General features: G+C 37.2%; 1 protein-coding gene across 6 annotated transcripts in view; it reads right to left on the bottom strand.

Moving 5' to 3' along the window:
• The window catches only part of GRIK1 (glutamate ionotropic receptor kainate type subunit 1), a 369747-nt gene that overhangs the window by 11295 nt on the left and 331090 nt on the right, over positions 1 to 27362 (bottom strand). For 4 of the 6 annotated variants that reach the window (XM_043593769.1, XM_043593773.1, XM_043593767.1 and 1 more), the window contains 3 exons: positions 25476 to 25693; positions 12750 to 12975; positions 6963 to 7213 (listed from right to left, as the gene is read on the bottom strand). In XM_043593769.1, the coding sequence (XP_043449704.1) occupies positions 6963 to 7213; positions 12750 to 12975; positions 25476 to 25693 (695 nt within the window). Of the gene's footprint in view, positions 1 to 1305; positions 5617 to 6962; positions 7214 to 12749; positions 12976 to 25475; positions 25694 to 27362 lie in introns of those variants that run through there. The other 2 variants (XM_043593770.1, XM_043593768.1) reach the window with 1 other exon arrangement.

Raw genomic sequence — 27362 nt, 5'->3', positions numbered from 1 at the left:
TACAGAAGAAATGAATGAGAACGTGTGGAAGCATCTGAGAATGTGCCAACTGAGACTTAGGACTTAAGATAATTGCATATCGGGGCGCCTGGGTGGCTCAGTCAGTTTAAGCGTCCGACTTTGGCTCAGGTCAGGATCTCACAGTTCGTGAGTTCGAGCCCCACAATGGGCTCTGTGCTGACAGCTCAGAATCTGGAGCCTGCTTCCGATTCTGTGTCTCCCTCTCTCTCTCTGCCCCTCTCCCACTTGCACCCTGTCTCTCTCTGTCTCTCAAAAATAAGTAAACATTAAAAAAATTAAAAAAAAAGATAATTGTATATTAGGGTAGGTTACCTGGGGACAGTAGTTTCTTAGTTCCTACGGTTGGTAAGGACTAAAGTGATCAGGGCAACAACCTTTTTTTGAAATGGAAAAATCTGAATATTTGAAGTCTAAACACTTCAGTTAAAAAATTGGACACAAAGAAAATCCTGGTTTTGCTAACTTAAGCTTAGTAGATAAAGGAGCGACAGTAACTCCATTCCATCACTCAGGTCCTACTCATGCTTTTTGTGTGTTTCTGGGTGTACACTGAAGCACGGAGACATGGTGGGGTTGTGCAATTTGGCCAATTAGCCCCATTTGGGTTGACGACTACAAAGTTCAGATTTTGTAGCGGGTGTAACCACATAGAACATTTGGGCTTTTATCACCAAAACGTTCTCATCTGTGTAAGTAGAATTTTTTTGAAAATTTAAGGGAGAATCCCATTTTCCATGATATCAGTCTCTACGGAGAGGATTTTGAAAGCAAAAATGATTTTAATATGCCTGTGCATCTGGACATAAAATTCCATAACTGCGGGAAGCATAATGAGATGGTTCCTAAAGGCAAGTTAAAACTGCAGCATCAAGCAGAAATTTTTCATTATCTATAAGAGTTAATTAATAATGCCATTTGGCACAGTCAGATGTGCAGAAAATAGTCCGAGAAGTAGGAATGCCTTGCTTTCCTTTTGCTTTTCTAGGCTGTTCAGGCTACTTTTAAATTGCTTACTGGGAAATAGACCTTATAGTATAAAGGGTCACGGGCTTGGAAACTAATTGGGATTCATTGTTTTGCTGCTTTGCCATAGATGGCTCATATAGAACATAATATAATGCTAGTCAAATGTAATGAGGTATTTGGAAATATTTTTTGGGGGGAGGGATAGGTTTATAACTATATAATCCAGCTGATTTTCCTAAGGGCATGATCTCTACCCACCATGTGTCCTCAGGTAGTTGTAGTTTTGCTGGAAAAACTCTAAAATAATTCAACTTCTAATTTTAGTCTAAGACAAAATAAACATTATTTTTTTCCTTATTGCATTGGATTATAAACAGGCTTGTCAGGAATTGGATTAGACAGCGTTAGATGCTCCATAGTTGTCGATGCACTGTTCAATCTTTTCAAACACCTCTCTGCTCTCTTGCTAACTTTAAACAGTATTCCTCAAAGTATAAGCCACAGATAACCTGCCAATGTTAATAAAATCTCACCCTCACCACTTAACTTGAAGTCAAATTGCTGTGTTCCAGCTAGCTTTAAAGAAAACTCATGCTTACCAAAGTTTTAAAGTAAAACAGCTGTATTTAAGATTGTTGGGGGAAAAAAAGCTCATGTAAGGAAAGGTATTTTTAAAAAATCCCTTGTACTAAAAAAACTCATGTACATGACCTAATTTTGGATAAAACTGCTATATTGAAGCTATTTTTTTTTATGGAAACTAATGTCTACAACTAATTTTAAGCATTCACTTTCAGATTTTGTTAAAAAGTCACCAATTCCTGGATTACACACACTGAGAAGCAATCTATGGAGGTAAAACCTATAATCCGTATTTTAAATAATTTCCCCGGTTGATTCTGAGGTACACCAAAGTTCTGAGAACTAATGACAAAAAAAACAGAGTTTGGAATTTTTTCTTTCATGTTCAAGGTTCTTTTTTTCTAAATTTCACTTAAAATGCAATGGCCCCTGGTGGAGTCACTGTGGTTTCAGCAGTCATTTACTTGATGTCAAGTATTGGTTGTCTAGGGCATGTATAAAAAGAAAAAGAAGTGTAAGGAGCCTTGGTTTCTGAAATGAATAGAAGTTCTTCAAGGGAAAAAAGGGCACAGAGACCAATTAAATTACCTATTTGATCATTTTGAGTAGGTCTAGCAACTATAACTAAACATGAAGGTCATCAATTGAATATAATGAAATTTTTATCTCAAAGATGTGCAGTTTCTTTTTGAACTCTCTCTATAAAGGGTTTATTGAATATTGAATGCCAAATATGTGAGTATATCTTGGCTTAGAATTAGTGGTCGTACCTCTGGAATCAATCAACAGACATCAATGAATTATTGAATGCTGATTACACACATAAGATTATGCTTTAGATCACTACTGCACAGCAAAATCAACCGACTACCTTAAAAAACTATTGTCCTGCCCTCCTTCCAGACTAATCAAATTAGAATTTCTAGAGATGAGGTTCATGACTTCTACTGGATCCTCATGTGTTGCCAGTTTGGGTCCTTCCCTGGGGTGCAATGAACTTGTCCTTGATTTTTAATGATTGTGTGAGGAAAAGTGGTTTTAGAGAGAGAGTTTGAACGTGTAAATTGGAAAACCTCTTTTCCAGACAGACTGTGTATTGAGATGCATGATAAATTGTACTTACTGGCCACATGACCAGATAGCAATACCTAATTTCTCTATAAGGGGCTAATATCTGTTAACCAATATCTGTTAACAGAATTCTTATAAATGATCTTATTTCCAATGCCATTATAGAATTTCATTTAATTCTCAAAGCAAATATAGGTCAACAAATTATCTTCATTTTACAAATGAGGAAACTAGGGCTCAGAGAAATTAAAAACTACCCCCAATGATCAATACCATTGTTTACTGAATGGCAACGATGTGCCAGGCATGGTTAATGTGTTTTTACAACAACACTGGATGAGGCACATATCATCAAGCCAGCATTCCCTGAGTATGATCTGTAGAAAATGGTCTGTCAAGATCCTTCGGGGGAAAAACAGATTCTGCTATCTAATAAGTTTGGGAAATACTGAATGCTTTCCAATCTTGTTGAAAATTCCCAATGCATCATAACATGTTAAAAACAGTGAGATATCATGCCGTAAAGAAAGTTTAGAGTAGTGTTCCATGGGTTCCTTGACCAGAAAATCTAATTTGAATAACACTTGTCAATGGTACCTTATGACCAAGAAATTATGTCCTAATATTACCTACTAAGAAACAAAGGCTCTGAGAAATGCAGTCACTTGTCTACTGTGATTCAGCATGTGGCTGTACTAGAACCTGCACCTAAGTTTGGTTGATTTTGAAAATTCTCCTATAATTCTAAATTCTAGGACTCCAGGCTGCTGACTGCTTATTTCTCTGTTAGTAAAGCTGAAATAAAATTGTTGGATGGATTAAATGTAATGCTGTATCATTTCAAAACATTTTGAAAACTGTAAAATAAGATATAAATATCAGAAATAGGTAGTATACAGCTTAAAGTGGCACACAACTATTAAGTTTACCCAAACTCTGAATTACACTTTCAAAGGAGAGTCTCTGCAGAAAAGCAGATTTTGTTATCGCTAACCCCTTGATCATCTCAACTTCATCAATCACCCTTGACCTTTTTTGGTAGCATCTTTGATTTATTAAATAGTCCTTGGGAAGATAAACTCATGTAATTTGTGGTTTCTACATACAGAATCAATAAATTCTGAATACTAAAATACCCCAATGTTTGCCTCTATTGATTATGAAGATGTAAACTCTGACCCAGGACAAAGTGTGTTGCTTTCACTTTAATAACAGTAGATAAATGTTAGTGTAATTTAGAGATATTTTCTTAAAAGCACATTTATTTAAAGAAGAAAGCAAGACTGAGAAAATCAGGGCAGGAGTCAACTTTCCTATACATGCGTTACTGGAGAAATATAGTTTTGACTGGAGGGACCTGTGGTTCAAAAATTTAAAGCTAAGCAAAGAGAAGGCAAAATGCTACATGATTGCACAGATGGTTTATCTTTAATTCTGAGAAATATGTTTTGGGGCTAACTTCACATGTCAAAAGGTAATCCCATTAAGGAGAACAAAGACCAACTGATCCCATGCTGGGGGAAGATGAAAGGCATCCTCAATTCCCCTACGCACTGTGAAGAGGAAAAGAAGCTCAGAGGGCAGGCAGACATCCTCCATCACAACAAATTAAGCATGCAGTTGGTTTCTTATGTCACCAAGCTGAGTTAGAGTGGGAATTATTTACAACATTTTGAATGCAGGTGGAAAATAAATCTAGAGATCTGTAACTAATGTGTATGGAAATTCTTTCCTCTATTTATTTTCTCCTCCTTGCCCTTCTCCCTAATATACTTGGAGTGAATTGATAATGACAAAGCATCCAAAGAAATGAGTGTGAAAGTGTTAATGCTCAGAAAAGATTGTGAGGAGAACAACCACTCTATGCTGGGTGAGTAGGAAAGGAATAAAATTACATCTTGTGAAAAGATGTTCGTCAATGCATAGTGAAAGTGAGTCAGTGGAAAATAGAAGATGCTATGTGTTAGTTCCTAGTTTAGGAGTTTGTCTGGAGCTTGCAAGAAATAGTCTGCAGCATGAAAAAAACCACGGTTCCTTGGAGACTCTGAACATACTATGATCTGAACGTACAGAGGGTTGTCAGGTAAATGTTACGTGAGAGCTTGGTGTTAATGAATTTCGACCCAAGAATCATTTTCGACTGAGTTGTGCCTTTCTGAGTGAAGTTCAGCGTAGCTAATGCTCTTCTGTGACGCCAGAGGGTTCAAGTTTAGTTTCCATTTTCTGGATCACGTTTTTCAATTTTTAAAATATAAGACACCTCGAGTCTTTGTGTAAATAATACATTTTAACTAGTGGAATCAATTTAAGTTGAACGTCAACGTTGTTATGGACTTACTACCAAAAGTTAGGGTTTCGGGTAGTTTGAATATGTGGATCTACATAGAACAGAAGGGACAGGGAGAGGGAAACAGGAGTTTAAAAAAAAAAAAAAAAAGGTCCACAAAGATAAAAAGAATTCCACCATACTAGCATTTTGTTTTTATGCTTTGCACTGTTGAAAATCTACATCTACTTTTTCATGAAGAAAGACTTGCTTATTTTTAACACATAAATATAGAACTAAGATAACCGTTGTCTTGATGGTATAGCAGATTCTGGATAATACACATATATTGAAGTTTATATGCCCCTAATACACCTCGGTTTCAACACAGAATGTGCATCTGTTCTCAGTGCATTGAATTCAATGTCTAGAGTCCATGAGTTTTGCTACCTTGAAAGGATAAAGAATTATGGCTATTTATGCTTAAAAGATACAGATATAATCAACAATACCAATTAGCAGAAACAATTTCTACTGGGCACACTTTTTTTTTTAACTGATTACACAGTGTGAACTGAGGACTGTGTCCGAATCCCTCTCTCCTCTCGAATTAATTTGCCACATTCTAAATCCGTAGATAAAGTGGTTCCAGAAGTGGAGTTGGTTGGATGGGTTTGTTTACACTTCAGTCCATAAAAGAAACAAAAAGCCTTGCATGCAAAAAGAAATGAGAAAAAATATAGAAAAAAATGAATAAATCAGAAGCAAAAATGAATGTTTAAATGAAAATTTAAATCAAATGAAGCTGGCAATTATGAGAAGCACATTAAAAGCATAACATATACAAGCTTTTATTTTTCAAATTAGTTGCATAAAACAAGACACCTCAAGAGCAAATTGAAAGTTAAAACAAAGCAGAACAGTCCATTTTCCCTTTTAAGTAAAGATAGTTTTCTCTAAAAAAATCTAAAAAAGGGGCGTTTAATGTTCTCACAATTGCCTTGTAATTTTGGGAAAATTATCATGATAAAACCAAGTTATAATCAATCATCCCCAGCTTTGGGAGCTTAAAGAGAGTTTCCACTTAAAGGAGGTGGGACTGGTGTGAAATTATTAATCAGAACTGGCTACATAATTTGTGGGGCCCAATACAAAGGGAAAATGTGGAACCCCTTGTTTAAGAATGATTAGTAATTTCAAGACAGTGACAGCTGAGCATTAAACTAGCCATGTTATTAATAGTTTATAGTCTCAAAATTCTAACAATAATTTTAAATTGAATGGGTGGTCTAATGCACTATGATGGGCATGAGGTTTGTACTTTGTTTATTCTAGTATGCTTATGAAAGAATTATCTTTAATATAATCATCTTATACAGAATGGTAGGAGCTCCTGGTGTGATTTCCATCAAAAATAAAAGTGACAGGCAAAAATGGTTGACTGTTGAAATCAACTACGATCCTAAATACAATCTGGAAATCTCTAATATATTTCATTGTCATTCTGTGTTATTTATCATATTCCTGACCAAAAAATCCTGATGAATTACCTTTTTATAGATCATGTTTTGGGAGAGGTAAATGCTCAGTTTCAAAATACTGCATTTATATCTTTATGTAAATTGCTTTGCATTCATACATGTGCTCAGCATCCACACTTCCAGAAAGGATGGTAACATTTCTCTCAAAGATATTTTTATATCTTTTCCAATTTTGGATTTATTTCTTGCCTGCTTTATCGAGGATTTCTATCTTAAGAGCAAATAACTGTTCAAGAAATTAACTGGGTTTGGAATTTCTGCACTGCCGTTCCAAATAGGGCTAATTGGATTTAGTATATAAGGCGCTTCCTTCTTCTCATTAATAAATGATGGCACCGCAGTGCCAGCAGCACCTGGCAGGGATTCAAGAGCTCTTTGCTCTAACTCAGAAATGGCTCTTCTGGGCATCTAATTCAATAGACTGTTACAAAAAGGGCAGACATCTTTAAAACCCCCAAACTTAAGACAGATAACACAAACTAAAAACTACCTAATCCTAGAAAGAGATGACTCACCTGTTCAATATCACTGTTCTTCCGTGATTTGTATATAAATTCTCCAATGGCTACAAATACAGAGAGGACCAGTCCAGCAGCCAGAACAATGAATATGCCCCCAATATTTTCTACTCCCAGAGCACTGGCCTCTTTGCTGTCTTCCTCTGGGCAGCCATTTCCCCGCCACCACTTTTCTTTCATCATATGCAGTTTGCCCTCCTCTTGTAGTTGAAGGATAGCGATAGTGATTTTATCCCGGTAAGGAGAGCCTGTAAGGAATGTCATTTGGATATTGGTCACCAAAGGGTTGAAGATGTCAAGAAGGATTATTGTCTTAAAGGTAACTACTTTATGGCTGTTGGGAAATCCCAATCCACAAATTGATTGGCAAAGGGCACACAAGTTGAATTCTATATTTTGAAAGATCAACATAATTGGAGAATGGATAGCTGACATGCTGAGATTAACTCTTGCCCAGGCTGTCTGTTCCTTTTAAACAGGGAAAAGCTGAGCTGGGGATTCTGTGACATACGCTTGCTTCTGGTGAGTTTTTCATAAATCTCTCCCCATGTCGGGGGATTTCGTTGTTCAGATTCTATTTTTTTCTCAGTTGTTTAATATTGTGACAGTCTGGCTAGATGAACACCTGTACCATCTTGTCTTCTTCCTAGGGCATCAGCTAGACATTTCCCAGTCTTCCTTACAATTCATTCAGTATGGTGATGTGATCAGTTTCCAGCCATTAGGAGCTGAAGTGACATAGGACTATTTCCAGTCCTATTTCACATTCTCCCAACATGATTCTCTAGTTTCTCTCTCCCTTTCCCCAAATATTCAGTAGGAAGGAAAGGACTTCAAGTCACTAGGGATAGTGGAACCACCAACTGGAAGGAGTTTGGGTCCCAGGATGACTACACGAAGAAGTCTCTCTTTCAGTCCACGTCGGACCATGACAAGGTCAAGAAACATTTACTGTGTAAGCCATTTGAAAATAGCAAATGTTGGTTACAGTAATTAGTCCATACTGACTAATACACTTAGTAATATGCCATTAAGATTAGGTTTTGGATACTTCAAAGGTTCTACAAAATTCAGTTAGGTTTGGAAAATTTGCAAGGACTTCATTGATATTTTTTATACTCAAACTTCTAGTAATGTCATCAAACTTTTAATTATGTTAAAAGTACTGACATCTGTCTGTAGCCATAGCTTGCCCAGTACTGGATTCCTATGCCAATTAATGCAAAGGAAGAGATTAAAAGACGGTGAGATGCATTTACTCAATTTTTCCTTGGATGTTAAGAATTTTCGTTAGCATTTCTTCTACTCGTTAGGAAGGTAGTACACCTTGGCTCTTTCTGTTTGCAAACTTTAAAGTTCTTTTTTGGTAGAAATTTTAAAAAAATGCAAAAGATAAAATAGGAAGTAGAAAAATGTGTCATCTTAGAACCAAAAGAGATCTAGAAATCATATAGTCCAGTCCACATATTTTAGCCTCCAAGAAACTTAGGATGTGAAAGCATGAGTAAAAGTACTGGTTACTGGCAGAGGCAAGGATTTAACTCATTTCCTCTTACTTCTTACCTAGTGTTATTTCCAGGAAAGCTGTTTTCTCTACTCCACAGCCTGCCCCCCTTCCTGCCTTCAACCTCCACATACACAAACCTTATGTTCCATGGCATATTTTATGTTGGAAAAACAGAAGGTTCACGTTGTGGCATTTGTCATTTTTCTTTCTTTCCTCCCAAGACTTCCTAAAGTCATTGTCAGTAGTCAAAATCAAGTTTAAAAGAAGAGCAAAATGTTTTGGAGTTAGATTGTGGCTTGTCAATTAAAAGAATGGATTTTTGGTGAGACAATGGCTCTTGTAAACCAAATTAAAAGATACTGGCCGCTTGCTTAAACACCCCCAGAATAATGGTTAGTGTCAAAATTAGCACCATTAACGTACCCATAGCATGTGAGCAATTAAGTGAAACCAGGAGAGCTTTGCTTCAATGTATAATAAAATGCTTTGAAGAGCCTAAGAATGATTCTTACGGTAGGGGTTGCCACTGTAATCCTAGCAGTATGCACAGTGGGCCCTCAGTAAATGTTGACTGGTGCTCCCCTTCTGCCTTCAGGCTGCACAATACCTGAAACATTCAGACAGATGGGGATCGGATCTCCGTTTAAAGTTATTCTCTAAGGAGGGTAATTTCCAGCCTCCTGGTAACCTGTTTAAGCCATAACTGCCCTCATTCTCTTGAAGCTTTATTTCAAATCCCTCAGGAAGCACATTTCCAGAACTTTTGTCCTGAGAGTCTCAAAGAAGCAAAGGCTTCAATCTTGTGTCGTGACTGAGCTGACTTTGCCAATCTTTGACCATGGGAAAGAGTCTGAAGCCTTCAGGGAGTCAGTGAGAGCAAGAACTGAAGTGTGTGGAGAACTTTTTGTATCTGAATATATTTTAGCTTCATTCTTTGTTGTTGTTACTTAAGTGGACTGAGTGACATGAGAAGTGATTTATGACAAGTCACTTGAAAAAACATATATATATATATACACACACACAGATCTTCCCGAATAGCAACTGAGCTTTCTTAAAGAGTCAATTCATCATAGAAGAAGCATCTCACAAATTTATCCAACAGCTGTATTCCCAAGGGATGTATTCTCTCTGAGGTCTGCCATCTGTTCCAATTATTCCTTCATTGTTTTTGGTTTAAAAGCCTGACAGGTTTATAACCAGTATGAAAAATTCCTGGAGTGTATTTCTCTTTATCTAGGGAGGGGGAAAGGCTCTTCAACTTTGGATCTTGTGTGTCAGAGTATGGGTGAGATTGGCAAAAAGACTGAATTGGAACATTCAAATCTCTATATCATATCATATAAAATACAGTGATACTCATCAGAGGATCAGCCTCATTTACAGGAGGCCAGAGTAATTTTTAAATTGCTGCATTGATTCAGGACTGTTGCAGAAAGAAGCCCCTTGCTTCCTTTCTATTTGCCCAACCCCCAAATTTTAACCATAGTGTTATATTCTGTTCATTGGAAGAAATGCCCATGAAAAGTCTCATAGTAAAGTACAAATATTCTCAGGAGGAGTGAGACCCATTGTTATTTTCCATCATTATTGCCAGACAGGAAATCTGGTGAGCAAGGCCTAGTTGAAAGGTGGTCAGGTGGGCTTATGGGGTGGAAGACAAAATGAGAAAAGTGCAGTTTTCAACTCTATAATTTAATCTAAACATAATTCTAGGTGGAGACCACAATTACTGCTCTGAGAAGATGTAGAATATAATGCAATCAGTCTTAAGGTCTTGATTCGGAGAGATTTGGGCAAAAGCACCCACTCCTCGTGTTTTTGTCTGACTTATGATCCATTTATCGGCCCATTTACCTGAAGGCAGAAGTTATGGAATATATAAAAATAGCATCTGCCTCACTCCCCCCACCCATGTTATCAAAAATGAGGTGACAAAGCTTGGTTGGGGAAATAGACTTTTTTCAAAAAGAGTCACGGTATTCTTTTAATTAATGTCTAACAATCCCACTGAGTCCCCTAAAGAACATGTTGGCTTAATCACAGGAGAGTTTTCCATTTGGGGAAACACAAATATACACTTTACTGGCAGTATTAGTGCTGTCATCAGGGAAAGTTATTGAAAAGAAAGAGACAAGAAAGTATTATAATTTCCTTAGCTAAATCATTCTGCAGATTTATTCGGAATACATTCTTAGTAACAATAATAGAGTTAATTTCTCCGTAGCATACATTTCTAACACCAGATAGCAGGGAGTAAAATTGGTTTGTGTTAATGCTGAAATGTAAAGAAAGTTGATCTTTATCTGGTTAATTAAATTAATACTGATCAAAAGCTGAATATGGGATACCTAGTCTTTCTTTTTTAAATGAATTTGTGGCTGAATGTCCTAATATTAGGACAGTCCACTTAAAATCCGAAATTTTAAGCTTTTCAATTCATTTTTTTAAGTTTGTTTATTTTGAGAGGGACAGAGAAAGAGAGCAGGAGGGGCAGAGAGAAAGGGAGAGAGACAGAGAATCTCAAGAGAATCCCTGCTACAGGGCCTGACTTCACAAACCATGAGATCATGACCTGTGTCAGATGCTTAACCGACTGAGCCACCCAGGCACCCCTAAAATCTGGGTTTTTTTAAATGAAAAATGGAATATCTACATACTTGTGTTCAAATTCTCACACGTGCAATTGACTAACCTAAAAGGCAGGTGCCCCCTTTAGATGTGTCATGCAGTCTCTAATTTTCCAAATTTGCTACATTCCTTATTGCTTCCTCAAGCAAACAAGCTTATTCAATTATAATATCTGCTTGGCCTCTGTAAGCATTTGAATTTTTGATCCCTGTCTAATGTTGAGGGTTGGACTGGACAATCCCTTTCAAAAAACAAAGATAATACTATCTATAAACAAGCACATCTAATCTACCTTGGATTCTTTATAATATGACATATGACTTGACTGTAACCAAGATTTCTGCTTATTAGACTAGCCCGGTGGTCTAAGATGGCCTCTGATTCCTCTTCTTTGGAATGTTTATCATGGGGCACCTGGGTGGCTCCGTTGGTTAAGCATCTGACTTTGGTTCAGGTCATGATCTCACGGTTTGTGGGCTTGAACCCCACATTGGGCTCTGTGCTGACAGCTCAGAGTCTGGAGCCTGCTTTGATTTTTTTGTCTCCCCCCTCACTCTTCCCTTCTCCACTCATACTGTCTCTCTCAAAAATAAGATAAACATTAAAAAAAATTTGGAATGCTTATCACAAAGTTACTAATGACTCATTCGAGAAAAGCATATTACCACCATTCCCGAACATTATCCAATACACTTTTCTATAGAGAGGAATCCATAATCGTCCTTTAAGTATAGAATATAGTTCTATATGTTAGACACACAAGAAAACCTTGCTGTATGTGTCTGTATCCCGACAAGGCAATAATATCCCTAGAGAAAGCAGTAGCACAAAATGGAGAAATAGGAATATTTGGAGGTTTTAGTTATCCTTGACTGTATCTAACACATTGCCAGAAAAAAACTATAAGTTAATCTTTAACTTTTTTCTTTGATAGATATAGTTTTCATTTTACTTCTATTGACATGGAACTTTAGCCTTTCAATTTTTATCATCTACATGCATAATTAATTTCATTATATTCTAATATAATTTAAGATAGAAAAATTATATAGGCATGTGTAGGTACTGAAGGAAATAATGTCAAGAGGATTAATCAGGAAGATTTTCTTTTAAAGATATTTTTTGAGCAGGGCACCTGGGTGGCTCTGTCTGTTGAGCATCTGACTCTTGATTTCAGCTCATGTAATGATCTCACTGTTTGTTGGTTTGAGCCCCGTGTCAAGCTCTGCACTGACATCTTGGAGCCTGCTTGGGATTCTCTCTCTCCCTCTCTTTCTGCACCTCCACCCCCCCTTCCCAAATAAATAAATTAATTAAAAAATTTATATAAATAAAGGGAAGAGTTGTTCCTTGTCTAAAAAATATTTTTTGAAGGTAAAAATAATACAGTCTATATATTGAAACAAATATCTAGTGGTAGAACTCAAAAGAAATGTGGATTGAAAGTTTATTAAGTTAAATATCTGGGAATCGTCAATTCAAAACATGCCTCTGATCTACATGAGTATTTCCCTTATTTATTGGTCCACTAAAGGCATTGTAGGACTTCTCAGAGTGTGGAGTAGGTATCTCTGAGTTTATTCCCTTCTATCCTTCATAATTGACATTGCCCATCTCAGTCTCGGCTGATGCCTTGCCTCTCTTACCGATAGGTGTTCCCACTCCATAACCTTTGGAGTCAATGAGGCCCCCAATCTGAGTGAGGTTGCAATTTCTCTGCGTCACATACTCAATGCTGGTGGACTCCATCAATAGGGCATAGTCAGTGGTGAGTACTCGTTGGATCCCTTCATCACTGTTTTTTACCAGGGCTGTCTGCTGCCTGCTGCTCATAAATGCCCACATCTTCTCATAGGTAGATATCTTTGATTTCTGCAGGTAAAGAAAGCACACCCCCCCCAGCAAAAGAGCTCTGAGAATATGCATCCTAAAGCCATTCAAAATCCCAGTGGTCCAAATAGTATAGGGATTCTTCCTTTTCACATAGGAAGCCAATGTTGATGATCCTTGGACTTCAGTTTGGTAGTTGAGCCGAGTCCAATTCACTACAGGGAAACATTGGAAGCACTGAGGCAACCATTGAAGGAAAAGGGGATCTTGCCAATTAACGATGTAAGACATTGGCTCAGAATCCTTTTGCTGCTTTCAGTTGGGGAAGAAAGAACACTGTTATCAATGACAGCATTTGCCTAATGAAATGTGGTCACTAAGAACAGATCTTCAAGGCCCATTGGGCCAAGGAGTGACTAGCTAACTCCAGGACTCTACTTACTGACTCCGTTCCCCTTCATCTACTTACCTTCAGTTGGCATTGTCTTACTGCTTTCTGGTATGTCCCTCTCAATACCTGACAGCATGCCTTTGCTGGGGACAGCCTTGAGATAAATCACATGCTTTGGCTGCTTTATTTATGAAAGAACTGCCATTCACTCTTATCTTTTCTAGAAAACTTAGAATATAAATGTTCGTTTCAAGTTGAAATTCAGATCAGGAAACTGTGCTGTATTTATATGCTTTTTAAGTACGTATTCAATTTTAATTGCAACTATATTTTAGAAAATGAGGACTGAATATTTCATTTCAAAGTGTTCTATGATTTTGTCTTTTCCCTTATTCAGCTTTTTGATAGATTCAATAATAAACCATAAATATGATGCATATGATATATGCATCTATACATTACATTATCTCATTGTCTTACTTTGTTAAAATATACTGTCCTAGTTTTCATATTGCTTGGATATGGATTTTCTATTCTTTTGAATAATGATCTATGATTAGACATTTTACATTTTACTCTGTAATTTCCATATTTTTCCAATTTTTTCCCTGAATTTGTCTTCATTTGCATCAACACTCCCCTCCATTTGTTTTGAAAATGAAAGACATTATGGGAATTACTGATAATTCTGAGCTAATTCCAGCCCCTACACACTAGACAGCATCTTTGGCAAGCATAGGGTATATCATCTCAGGAGTGCAGAGAAGCTTAAAACATGATTTGGGTCCATAAGCAATAAATGGAATACCTGTGGAATCAACTCTGGCGTGGTTATTCATGCTCAAGTGGTCCTGGGGGCTCACTTAATTCCTAACTCTATTTAGGACCTGGGTTAATGCTGTAGGCTTTATGAGTTAAGGGAGGACAGATGGCTTTATTTTGGATTGTTAGGCATTTGAAGATCCCCCCTGAGAAACGTCCTGTGAGACAAACAACAATTCAATAAACAGCACCTTATAGATACTGGTATTTTATGGAAGCCATTCGATCACAATTAGGCCCCTGCGAATTACTTCTCAACCCCAGAGATATCTGCAAACTGGAGCTCATGTCTCCAAGACAAAGGCATGCTTTTTGGGAATAGGGTCAATGCCTCATTTGTTGGATGATTTCAACCTCTAAGAAAGAGATAATGCTAAATTTACAATAAGGAGCAACTCAAAGGAGTGCAGGGAGGTCAGTCTGTCTTTCGGCAGTAAATACACATCTGGGAAAATTATTCCTCCATCAGGGAACTACTTTAAGGGAAAATAATTTTCTTAGAAGTATGAAATTTTAAAGTTGTCAGAGACTTTAGAAATTGGCTCATTCAAACCGCCATTTTCAGAGAGGAGAAAATTTTGATGTAGAAGATTTAGAGACTTCATGAAAGTCACAGAACTAGTTAGTGTCAGGGCTAATACTGGACCCCAGGACTTCCAACATCTTAAATTAGATGTTCTTTCCACTGGACTGTAATGATCTTGGGAATGTAGATATCCTTATTACAAAATTTCTTCTGAGAATGAATTTAATTTCATTTTCTCTACATATGACAATATAGCTTAAATTCATAAACTCATATTATTCTCTGAAGTAGCTTGCTATTTTGTTTCATGTTAACACAAACTTGGAGTCAGCCTCCATATAAAAAATCCCATAAAACATCTATTTTTTTTTATCATGTTTAAATTTTATTAAAAATGAATGTTGTAAATAGAAAACTGGATTTTTAGCCTAGGGAAGTTGAGGACAAAACAAAGTAAATGATTGGTTCATTTATGGTAAATGGACAAGTGTTGGGAGCCTAGGAGTTGAAGATCATGGAAGGAGATGAAAAGATTCAACTCAAAACCTACAAGCCTGTTATTGAGCCTTATCAGGTGTGGTTCTCACATTATCTGCTGTGGGGGTTGTCTAACTTTTCAATGCATGACAGACCTATCTGTGGTCTTACTACTTGTGATTAGCATACAGCTTGTATAACATGTGGCTTACTAAGAGCACTCAACAGCCCTCAAGGAGAAGTATCTGCTGATCATGTACTTGGTGCCATCACAATATCCGTGAACTACACAACTTATAAACTCTTAATTTCTTTTCTTATCTTGTCACACCTTGGTGACACAATGTTCCCTAAGTTGGCATGCTCTTCATACCACAATATGAGTAGTCTTCTCTATGGAGCCAGAGGCCATGGATCTAATTCAACCACAACTACTTCTTCCTTCTCCGAGTAGAAGGTTATTCCTGATATGAAGTCCCTGGGGTGCTAGAGGGGAAGTCTAGCTGGCATGGACTCCTTTGAAGTGTCGAAGGCAAAACCTTCTTCTCAGTAAGAAAACTACCATTTGGTAGAGCACTTGGTCAAGTTGAAGGTACAGGAAACATTCTACAATTTCTCTGACCCCCTCTTGTTATTCTTGCTGGTGCTTAATGATGGTAAACAAAATGTAGCAGAGAATAGCACCCTTCTGCTTCCATTTAAAATTCTCTTTCATCATTTAGCAATTTTGCTGTTATGGGGCTCCATTGTATTCCACATTTGGAATTGTAGACTATTTGAGAAGCTGGGGAGCTTAGAGATATGGGAAGACCCAAAATGTGGCTACATAAAAACCTTTTCAACTGCTAGAAATATCTGTAGTTGGCCCTAACACCTTAGGACACAGTCAGTTTTCTACCACTGGAAATCTACAAGAAGAACTGCATGATTGGCACAGTTTGCCTTCAGGATTCTTGTAACCTCCATGTTCTACTCTCTGGACCAACTCCTTTGTATTATTTAACTCAGGTCCTGACTTTGGAGACACACAGAAGGTCACATTTAGTTAGTGAAAGAACAAGCACAGAATTAGGATCTCTTTCCTCTTTACCCCTGAGTTCTGGCCATTGTCATACCCCTGTTTTGTAATGTTTATTTTTTATTAGGTCAAAAAGTACCATTTTGATAGCCATTAGATTTATTCCTTTTTAATACATTTTCCATTTTTAAGACACAAGTCTTAATAATTCTTTTTTAAAATTTATTTTTATTTTTTTCAATGTTTTTATTTATTTTTGAGACAGAGACCAAGCATGAGCAGGGGAGGGGCAGAGAGAGAGGGAGACACAGAATCTGAAACAGGCTCCAGGCTCTGAGCTGTCAGCACAGAACCCAACATGGGGCTCAAACTCACAGACTGTGAGATCATGACCTGAGCTGAAGTCGGATGCTTAACCGACTGAGCCTCCCAGGCACCCCACAAGTCTTAATAATTCTTAAATGGAACTGTTTGAATGATAGTCTGGATACTTTTGCACTTCTAAATCTTCTGTAGTCTCAGCCTGCTAAATCATTTTAAATAATACATATTAAAAAAAATAGAAGCAGTGAAGGCCTCTTATTTCAATGAATATGCCAAAGGTTAATTAGAATATTTGTAAAGTACTCCGAGCTTCTTAGCAAAAGTCACTAAAACCAAGAAGCTTTCATTTATTAAATCTTAGATCATCTTTTTTTTCTTCTTAATACTGCAGGAGCATCAGGTTTCAATAATTTCATTTTGCCTGGTTAAATCTGATTATGTGGCTCTTCTGATGCCGATGAAACATTGTTGGCAAAGATTAAGCATTTTTTCATCTAAAATCTGTTATAAGAGAGTGCTATAGTATCTCCATTTGATGACCACCATTTATTATTTTTTGGTCTCCCTATAGTGCATGGGAGTTAAACACTCACTGGGAAATGATTTACAATGTGTCTGTGTGCAGTTAAAAACTACTTATTGAGGGGCCCCTGGGTGGCGCAGTCGGTTGAGCGTCCGACTTCAGCCAGGTCACGATCTCGCGGTCCATGAGTTCGAGCCCCGCGTCAGGCTCTGGGCTGATGGCTCAGAGCCTGGAGCCTGCTTCCGATTCTGTGTCTCCCTCTCTCTCTGTGCCTCCCCCATTCATGCTCTGTCTCTCTCTGTCCCAGAAATAAATAAAAAAAAACGTTGAAAAAAAAATTTAAAAAAAAAACAACAAAAAAACAACAACAAAAAAACCCTACTTATTGAAAGCAGTAATAAGAACCAGAACATGCAGGGTTTACTGTTTGACAAACAGTATTCTAAGCACTTTGCATATATTAATTCATTTAATCTTTACGGTGATCACATGAGAAATATTCCATTACCATGTCTGTTTTATTGGTGAGGAATCAGAAAACCACATGAGGAAATGATAAAGCCAGGGTTTGATTCCAGCAATATGGCTCCAGGGTCTGTGTTCTTAAGCAATGGGGGGGGGGGGGGGGGGGGAGGAGATTGACAGGGGATCTGTTTTAATACACAGAACAACAAACTCATGACTTGGCTAGTTTTAACAGCTAAGTTTTCTAAAGAAACAATTGCAGTAAGTAGCATTGGTATTTTTCTGATAATCAGAGCCCCTGTACCTCTTGTAGTCATCATGTAACATATGGAACTATTTACATAAATTTAGACAAAACGTAAGAATTTTCAGGAGTGTGACAGTTGGGACCTAGGAAGAAGTGTGGATATTGTTTATATTTTTTCCTTTAACAGTATTTTGTATTTCATATAGTTCTGTTGTTTTCAGTTTCAGGGTTTCTTCCTGTGTGTATAAATATGTGTAAATTCTTCAGTGTAAGATGGTCTTAAGACTGGTAGAACCTCTGTCTTATAGACATATGCCTCTAATATCTCATTTTTACTGAGATAAGCATTATTTATCACAATATTTCTTGAACCAGGTTATAAAGCTTCTACATTGGAGATGTATAATCCTATTATTTAGTCAAATGAATAATTGTGCAATTCTATATAAGACCAATACATCTGAAGACTTTATATAGAGATCCACATTTATATATGCTTATATATATACATATACATATATATAAGCATATATAAATATACCTATATATACATATATACATATATATATGCATAACCACACACACATACATACACACTGGGATAAATTATTAATATTTGATCTTTATAACCTTATTAAAAGTGATATTATAAATGTGAATATATGCACATTTAACAAATAAAATGCCAAAACCAGTTACATTTTAAAACCTTCAATTTACTTTTTTTCTTTAGATAAATCCTGATTTAAGAACAATCTTAAAAATCAATCAAAGACGTGAAAATCATCTATGTAGAAATCCAAGCTTTGGGAGCAAATAGTTGCCTTCAAAGCAATCATTTTCTCTAACACACACAATTAAATATATTATTTCATTAAATAATACATTCTCACAAAATTTTAAAAATATTTAAATTACAAAAATCACTTCAAAAGATCTAAGAAAACATTTATACTTATAGTGAGGGCTTCTGTCTTTCAAATGTATGTAATATGATCATTGCAGTTGATCATGCTCTTATCTTGATAGAAAGTTATGACATTTGCAGAATCTGCAAGGTTTTAAAAATTCATGTTCCCCTTTAAAAAACTCCCTCAGTGGGATTTAAACACCTTTGCTAAAACATTTTTCATGTTTTTTTCCTCCTGTCTAGAGTTAAAGATTGGTCCATTACAGGCAATATTACAGGATTTGAAAAAGGTTAGCTTTAATTGACCTCATAGATTTCTTCCCAAACAAATACAGTTTTAACCTACGGGACTTAACATTTTGGGTACTGGTGGTAAAATTAGCTGAATCTTTCAAACACAAGCTAATATCTTCTTATGCAGAGAAGTTTGAGAAATGTCTTTCATTTTGTGCTTCCTTATATGACTATTTCTGTCTGAAACCTGTCTCCTCATAATGGCTCATTGCTTCAGTTCCACTGGTGTGGTGCTCAATAACTTTTTTGAAATGTCTTTGGGCTTGATGACAGCTCCTAACCACCCCCTGGAAGGAGATTATAAAGGTTAGAGAGTCCCTTATTCCCATAGCTGGTCCAAAGTCCGTAGACCATGAAAGCCAGAAATGACAAGTCTGTTACGATTTTTTTAAACCTATTTTATCCAAGTCATTTTAGACTGAATCATGATCTAATCTGTGTAATCCTCTGGCTTGGGTCTGAGAGGATAGTGATTTGTTACAAGGCAAGCTTCTACTGCGAAATATTTCTTACATGAGCATTTTCTACCTTTCTGGCTCACAAGGACTTCTGATGTTCACACCACTTCCTGTCTGCACAAGACATGCTACTTAGTCCCATGTCGCATTGTATTTAATAAGTCTGTGTGCATCTTGTCTCTTTATTGCTCTTCAGGTCTTCAAGCTTTGTACACACTTTTATACCTGTCCCTCTCTTGTCTCTTACAGTGCCAACCTCAGGTGCTGGTCAAATTGGAGATCTTAGAAAGCATATCAATTAAGATGAATCCATCTGAACTACTGTACTCTGCTTCTCAGTTGAATTCTAAGGACATCCTCACCATCTGTTTCCTACCTACCATCTGGAAGTAGTTCTTCTGCAAACACCATGTATGCATTTAGGAAAGCTTCCAAAGACTAAGTCTTTGTTTGGCCTGGCCTCTGGTGGTCTTTGAGATCTTGGGGCACAGGTATTTCCTCTGGATTTCTTTGTCCGTTAGTAGAAGGCACACCTTCCAGAGATCAGTGACAGTAAGAAAGTGGAACAAGGACCAAATTAGAGTTTTTTACATCCACAGGAATTAGAAAAGTAGGACTTATAGGTAAGGGTGTTGAATGCTAATGGTGATGACGTTATTGGTGAAAATTACAGTAAATTCTAACGTCCTGATTGTTTGCAATTTGCCAAGTAGTATTGTAAACGCATGACCTCTATGAAGTTATTTATTCCTTAAAATAATCTTATAAGCTAGCTTTTATCCTCAATAAACATAAAGGGAAATCAGGGGCATGGAGTTTAAAAAACTTGCCAAGGTCAGTATAGCTAATAAGCTAATAACAAACCAATTACTATCTTAGCTAATATAGCTAATAAAGTCAGAATCTGAAGCTATGCTGCCTTGCTCCAGAATATGTAATCTGAAGCACTTCACCATAAATTTTAATTTATATCCCAGCAATTGGTGTTAGGCCTATCTCCTGAGAAGACTGGCTGGTATCCTCTATCTCTGAACAATAGACTGGCAGCATTATTCTGTTTGGAGGTTGGTTTGCAAGGGGCACTGGGATATCCTCCTTTTTAGACCTCAAACTGTGCTTAGACTTTTTACAACAATGCCTTCTTTAACTGGAAAAAAAATGTGACTTGCTAAACTGTCATCATGAGACCAAAGTTTGGACTATTCCCTTTACCCTGAAAGGTAATTAATAGAATTACATCAAGGAGAAAGAACAGAAGTTTTGTACTTTCCTTACCTTCTATGAGAGATGGAGAAAACTAATGTCTTAGTGCTCCATTATGAAAGGGAAAGCTGGAGCTGGATGCCATTGCTGTCAATTTTCTTGGGTATAAATGAGGTAATGGTTCGTGTTGACCTTGGGGATGCTACACCCACGTTGTGTCCACAGGTTGGCCATGAACTGACTGATCTTTGTACTTCCTAAGATGCTGGTGGTGGTCTTGGGGAGTTAGAAGGGCAGGGAAAACTTTTACCATTCAAGCGTTTGAAACAGTAGAAAGAACCAAGAAATTCTGCAGCAGAGAGTTGAGAAACCAATCCAGTTAATATCATATTATGATTTAGTATTATCCCTAGTGGGATAAAGAAAAGGGAGTTTGTTGAAAAATTCTCCCAAATGAAGTCTCTTGAGATTCTAAATTATTAAAACACTGACTTATAAAAAGAGTTCATTTATTAGCAATACAAACAAGACAAGGAGAAATAAAAGATCCCCAAATATCAGGGGATTTCCTGAGACATCTTTAACAGTCCCTGGATGGCTGATAAAATACTCTTCCTCTCTTTAACCTTGTCTTGGTAATTGGCCTAGTGGTAACTGACATCCTTTGAACAAATAGATATTATATCATCCCTAGTGTTGAAGACTTTAAGACTCAAAGTGCTGACGACCTTGAGAAAATATAATGTTTAATAAGCATCATTAACAGAGTGACTTTGGCCACAAAACTTAAGAGTTGTTCCTTTCTCTGGACAATATCAAATTCCAGGTGTCCACCTAGAGCTTTGTGAATGCATGTGAAATTGAATTTATGATTTAACCCTGGTTTTCTTGTGTAAACACAGTCTCTGATGACCAATGTAGTTATTCTGTATACAAATGACTCAGTGAAGGAAAACTGCTTCAGCCTTTCCTGTCTTAGACACATAGTACCTTGACTAACACTTGCTTAATAGATGTCAGTTTATTCCCTCAGCCTTACCTGAATTCAGATGGTAGAGAGCGGAATTTCACCTGAGCTATTTGAACAGATTAAATTTTGGGGTGTTTTTCATGTTGAAAATCAAGTAAACTAAATTTGAAATCTAGGGTTGTGCTGTCTGCAAGAGTAGAAAAGTCTAGCGGAAAAAACCCAATAGATTTTGACTGAAACTTTAGTAAGCAACTTCTGGCCACACTTTTCAAAGAGAAACTTCTCTAAATTCTTGTGGTCTAGAGACCACATGTGAGCAATTAGGGTATTTGTGTCTTCACAAATTTTGATAATTTCTACAGTTCTTTCCTTTTCGGTACTTCCTATTCCATAGCTCTAAAAACCATTTAGAATCAACTTGAAAACAAAAGGACAGATTTCTACCATTTGGATGCTGCCAGAGGTAGGAAAAAAAAAAAAAGTTTCTTCCCCTGGGAACAAAAGCACTTGAAGTTACACTGTGTGTGATAAGAAAATGCTTCTTATTAGGACCTTCCTTGTGGTTGAGTGGAGATGAGACCCATCTGAGCAAATGGATTATGACCCCAAAATGGATTCTGATCCAGGTTATACTAGGCGAAGATGGTTTGTCTTACTCATTCAAGAGCCCAAGAGAGGATATTGTCTTCAATGGAGAGAAAGTGAGGGAGGGAGCCCCGATGGCACAGCCGAGGTGAAATGGTAATGGAGAGCACGGTCAGGACTGAGGTTTTTGACCATTAACTACTGTCACTCAGTGACTCCGGGTGGAACTACCCTGAGAGCTGACAGCCTGCAATGTTTCTTTCCCTTGTGGAGTAATCCAGCTTAAGAACCCTGCGTGTGTATCCCTCTGAAGCTTTCTGACAGCTTGCCTCCCTCAAGGGGAAAACTAAATCGGATTTAGTCCTTGTTCTCTTTTTACAAATAAATTCCTTCTTGATAAATAAGGTTGCTGGGCTACAAGCTAACTTGTAAATCGAGGAACATGGCAACAGTGTCTTTTCCTGTGTGGGTCTCTATTATCCCTGCTGCTGTGGTCTGAATGTGTCCCCTGAAATTCGTATGTTGGAATCTTTAACCCCCAAAGATGATGGTATTAGGAAGTGAGGCCTTTGGAAGGTGTTGAAGTCATGAGGATGGAGCCATGATGAATGGGATGAGTGCCTTATTAAAGAGGCTCCAGAGAGAACCCTTGTCCCTTCCTCCATGTGAGGATACAATGAAGAGTCTGTGACCTGAAAGAGGGCCCTCAACTCAACCATGCTAACGCCTTGATCTCAGACTTCCAGCCTCTGGAAGTGGAGAAACACATTTCTATTTTTTATAAGCTACCCAGTCTGTGGTATTTCATGACAGTAGCCTGAATGGACAAAGACACTTGCTCTCTTCCCTCCCTCCATCTTTCTTAGAATTCATTAGTACATTTGTTTGGTTTTTGGAAACATGTTTTCTGAGGGCCTGCTATGTGCTAGGCATTGCTTTAGGTTCTGGGGACATAATGGCAAACAAAAGAAAGAAATTCTTTACCTTCAAGGAGCTTACTCTGAGGTTTGGCTGAAGCCTGCCTCTTCCATTGACAGATTTGTAAATTTGGGGCAAGCTATTTAACTGAGTTGTGCCTCATTTTCTTTGTATAATGGAGATAATATCAGTACTTGCCTCAAATGGTCTTTATAAGGATCAGACGAGATCATCTATGTAGAACATTTAGAAACAGAGTGCGTGGCTATGAGCTAGGGTGCTGGGCATGCTGCTACTTTTCACTGCTGTTGCTGGTACTATGATCACATTCTTTCTCCCTGAGATGTTTCGTGAATCACCATTTGCCTGGTGACCTGAGAGACCACTTTCATTTGTGCCTCATTTTCAGGGCCAAGGAGCAAGCAGGAACCCTCTATGAAAATGCCCAGGGAGTAGAAGCTGTGAGAGTAGCTCATGACTGTTGTAGGGAAATGCGCTATCCAACACACTGTCATGTGGCCACCCCAGGGTCCTGCTGGAATAATGGGGACCAGCACCCTTTATATACAAAGAGGCATGTGGGCAGAAAGAGATCAAAATGAGGCCAAGGGATGCTTTGTGAATACACAGATGATTTGCACAGTAGCAACGTCAGGCCCATTGCTTTTGCAAACGGCAGCCTCTCTCTCTTCTGTATTTGTAGTATACATCCAGAAGGTAGGAGAATCTTCTCTGCCTCTACTTATCCACTTCCCAATACTTTAAAACTTTCTGATACTGGTGAAAGAGGTAAATCATTTCAGATTTTTTTCAGACATACCCAATTCTACTTTGGCAATGTCCCTCAGTCCTATATGCCTTGCAGGTAACTTTCCTGGTTTCTGACAAGCATCGTGATGAATCACTAGCTTGGAGTAACTTCTGTCTCTTCACACTATTGATTTTACAAAAATCCAAGCTTTCAGAAGCTTGGAAAGCCATATATTTAATGTCATTTGTCCTTAAAACAACACTCGTCTAGGGAAGAAACAATCACTGCCCTTCATACATTCAGTAAATCAATGACATATTTCTTAAAATGAAAAGAATGTTTAAAAATCATTTTTTTTTCTAACAGAGAGGAAAAGTAAATCCTAACTTTTTATGGTGCTCTGTTTTTGATAAACCTCTGGGTATAGTTTACTCTTAAAACAAAGTAATTTTTATTTATTAATTATTATTGTTAATTGTTGAATAAAATTTACTGCATAAGTGGTACCTGTTTTGGTGAACCAACACTGGTAACAACGAATTGTTCCTTTTTTAACCCTTAGTTTTTTTATTCCTAAATTAGTATCTACTCAATCCTGGGATGACAACTTCATTTTTGGTAATCTAGATGTGAAACCTTGACACAGGTGTTTTTAGAATTTATTTCGGTTGCGCTACTGTTTTTCTTTTTCTTTGTCTTCACATGTACAGTTGCCTCTTAAAAGAAGGTTCTAACCCATCCCTGTCATAGACCAAGCTTGTGACTTTGAGCAGATAACTTAGCTTCTGAAGCCTTTGTTCTCTTCATAAGTAAAGCCAAGGGCTGACCTTCATGATCTCTAAGGTGTTTTTGTTATCTCTACACCTCCCAGGATCTATTGAAATCCCACCACCCCGCCTACCCATGGAAACTATTGTGTCCGAGATTTCATAATAAAAGTACTAAGGCTTATTTCATAGGCAAGGAAGAAATCAGTTGCATCACTCTAAGTAAGTAATTACAAATACTTGAACAATGAAATGCACTTGACAATAAAACTATGTGACTCTAACTTTAATTCTCCTTTGGTGCTTTGGAAGGCACTCCAAGCTATTGGAAAGCTTCAGGCTACCCTGGTGGCACCGTCCTCACTGGTGCAGATACAATATTTGACTCAACTCCCTCAGAATGTTTTTGGTTCTGAATCTCCAAATAAATTCCAGTGTCAATACGTTTATTTGTTATCCGTTTCTATCTCATTAGATACAGAACAGAAAGAACAAAATAATGATATTCAAGTATTCTGTAATCTGATTGTCAGAATTTCAAATTAAGGAATCTTTGTTTTATAGGTTCCATGCATGAGTGATTAGTTAATGGGTAGTTGAGCTGTATTCAGAAAACAGCATTTTTGTTGCTGTTGTTGTTCTAGTGACGGCAAGAAGATACTGACCTATAGATCTGAGTGTACTAAACTGGGGATAGAGGAACCAGAGAAACTGCTTTATACTGACTGCTGGGGGCACATAGGTTCCTTGTAATGGGAGTGTGTCATAGTAAATTTTATTATTTTTTTTAAACCTGCCCCCCCCATCTTTATTTTTAAGAGAGACTCTTCTATTCCACGTTTCCCTCCCCTCGGTATGAGGTAACCATTGAGAACCCATTGTCAGTTTCTTACCTTGAAGAAGGTCATTGTGGATCCATCTCTGACTGCCCCATATTCTATCTTGGTTTGCTTTGCCAGATCATCTGCTGAATCTATGGGGGATTCCATTCTCTCCACTGTCAAGAAGGCAGCCAGGTTGGCAGTGTAGGATGAAATGATGATTAAGGTGAAAAACCACCATATCCCGCCAACTATTCTGGTTGATAGAGCTTTGGGCATCAGCTCTGATCCTGTGATGGTGTCACCAGAATAAGAGTGTTAAGCAAAGTTAAAAGAGAGAAGACTTATGATTCAACACTAGTCTAGAGAGATAATGCATTTTTGTGACATGAAAATTATAAAGCCATCAAAGACTTGCTCTCTTATGTGTAGGTGAAATAGAAGTATTTTTTCGAATTAGAGCAAAATCTAAATAATCTTTTTCACTAATCACAATTACTGCTTAAAATGCAACTTATTGACATTTTATGGTATTAAATGTGTTTAACCCTGAGATATTCTATGTCTAAAATTTATAGAGTTAGTTTAGTTGCTTAGATCTGAGTTTGTTTGCTTGTTTTTGTTGAAAAGTCAACCCCCAATCTTTGGATGCTTTTATTAAACTTTTAGATATGTATCTTATTGTGTGAAATAAAGTCTTATCAGTTTTTATACAGCTATGAAAACTTTGAAGTGCTAACATATTTTTATTTAAGGTTAAAGGATATGAGAAACTTTTAAAAGATTAACATATTATGCCATTTGTCTCGTGTACTTTAATAAGACATTAGGATTTTACAATAAAATGAAATAGGATAAAGCCACACTTGACAGCAGATGAATCCTTTTTCATTGTTTTATGCTACTTTTAAAGTCGAAATTATTTTTTTCTAATGTATATTCTTAATTGACTGAGGAGAATGTATTCACTGAAAAACAAACTTTTGTTTTTTTAAAGTGCTCTTTTATTAATTATACATCAATGACTGGCTGTTTCTTAAGTGGAAAGGGGCTCTTTCTGGTAAAAAAAAGCGCCATTTTTATATGTCATCCAATGATTATTATTATGAAAGATAACATGGAGAGGCACTTAACATGTTTTCTAAGAGACCCTTTCTCTCTAAAAGAAAGGGTCTATGGGCCAAGTGTCCTTACACAAAGGTTAGACATTTGTGAAAACTCCCTAGCTCAAAACTGTTGGTCAGCCTGAGCTATGAAGGTCAATGAATCCAGTAGTAGAATTAAAAGGGGCAGAAGGGGATAGGCAGGGCTCATTCCAATTGTACTGATTCATGGGTGGATTTTGGCTGCTCTGCTTGCCTGAAATTCACCGTGGGTTCTGTACTTGGCATTTCCTCCATGAACTTGGGGGCATGATAAGTTTATATGACTAGTTAAAAAGTGGAAGAAAAACACCCTAAATGTAAAAATCCAAAACGTGAAGTAGAACAGGGGAAATCTCTGGTTTCAAAGATTCTTTCGCTATTCTGATTGGGTGTTTTGAAGTTTTGTAGTCAATGGCTTAAGATGGAAAGGGGAATTGGAGTTTACCAATCTACAGATAAATGAGTTTATGCTCAAATTTAATCTATAAACAGACACACATATTGCTCATGAAATCAAAGCCAGCTCGGGGCTCATGATAAGCAGATCAAGGTTGGCAGAGTTTCCGGGCTTTGAATTAACAGATATATTTTCCTAATGCTCTTAGGAAATCTAGGAGCTTTATTCTCTTTTAATGAGGTAAATAGTTTCATTGCAATTTGTATTTCCTTCTTTTGTTTGTTTGAATATGGGTGTGTAATATTACACAGATTTATAATAGTTTCCATTAAATTGCCTCCAAGGATTTAGTGGGATAGTTTGTTGCTGTTGTTTTAATCTTGTGGTTTAATGGGATTTATATGCCTGTGGGTGTCT

This window comes from Prionailurus bengalensis, chromosome C2 (genome assembly GCF_016509475.1).
Source record: "Prionailurus bengalensis isolate Pbe53 chromosome C2, Fcat_Pben_1.1_paternal_pri, whole genome shotgun sequence".
NCBI classification, from domain to species: domain Eukaryota; kingdom Metazoa; phylum Chordata; class Mammalia; order Carnivora; family Felidae; genus Prionailurus; species Prionailurus bengalensis.
The sequence above is the reverse complement of the archived record's forward strand: the minus strand, read 5'-3'. Positions and strand labels throughout refer to the sequence as shown.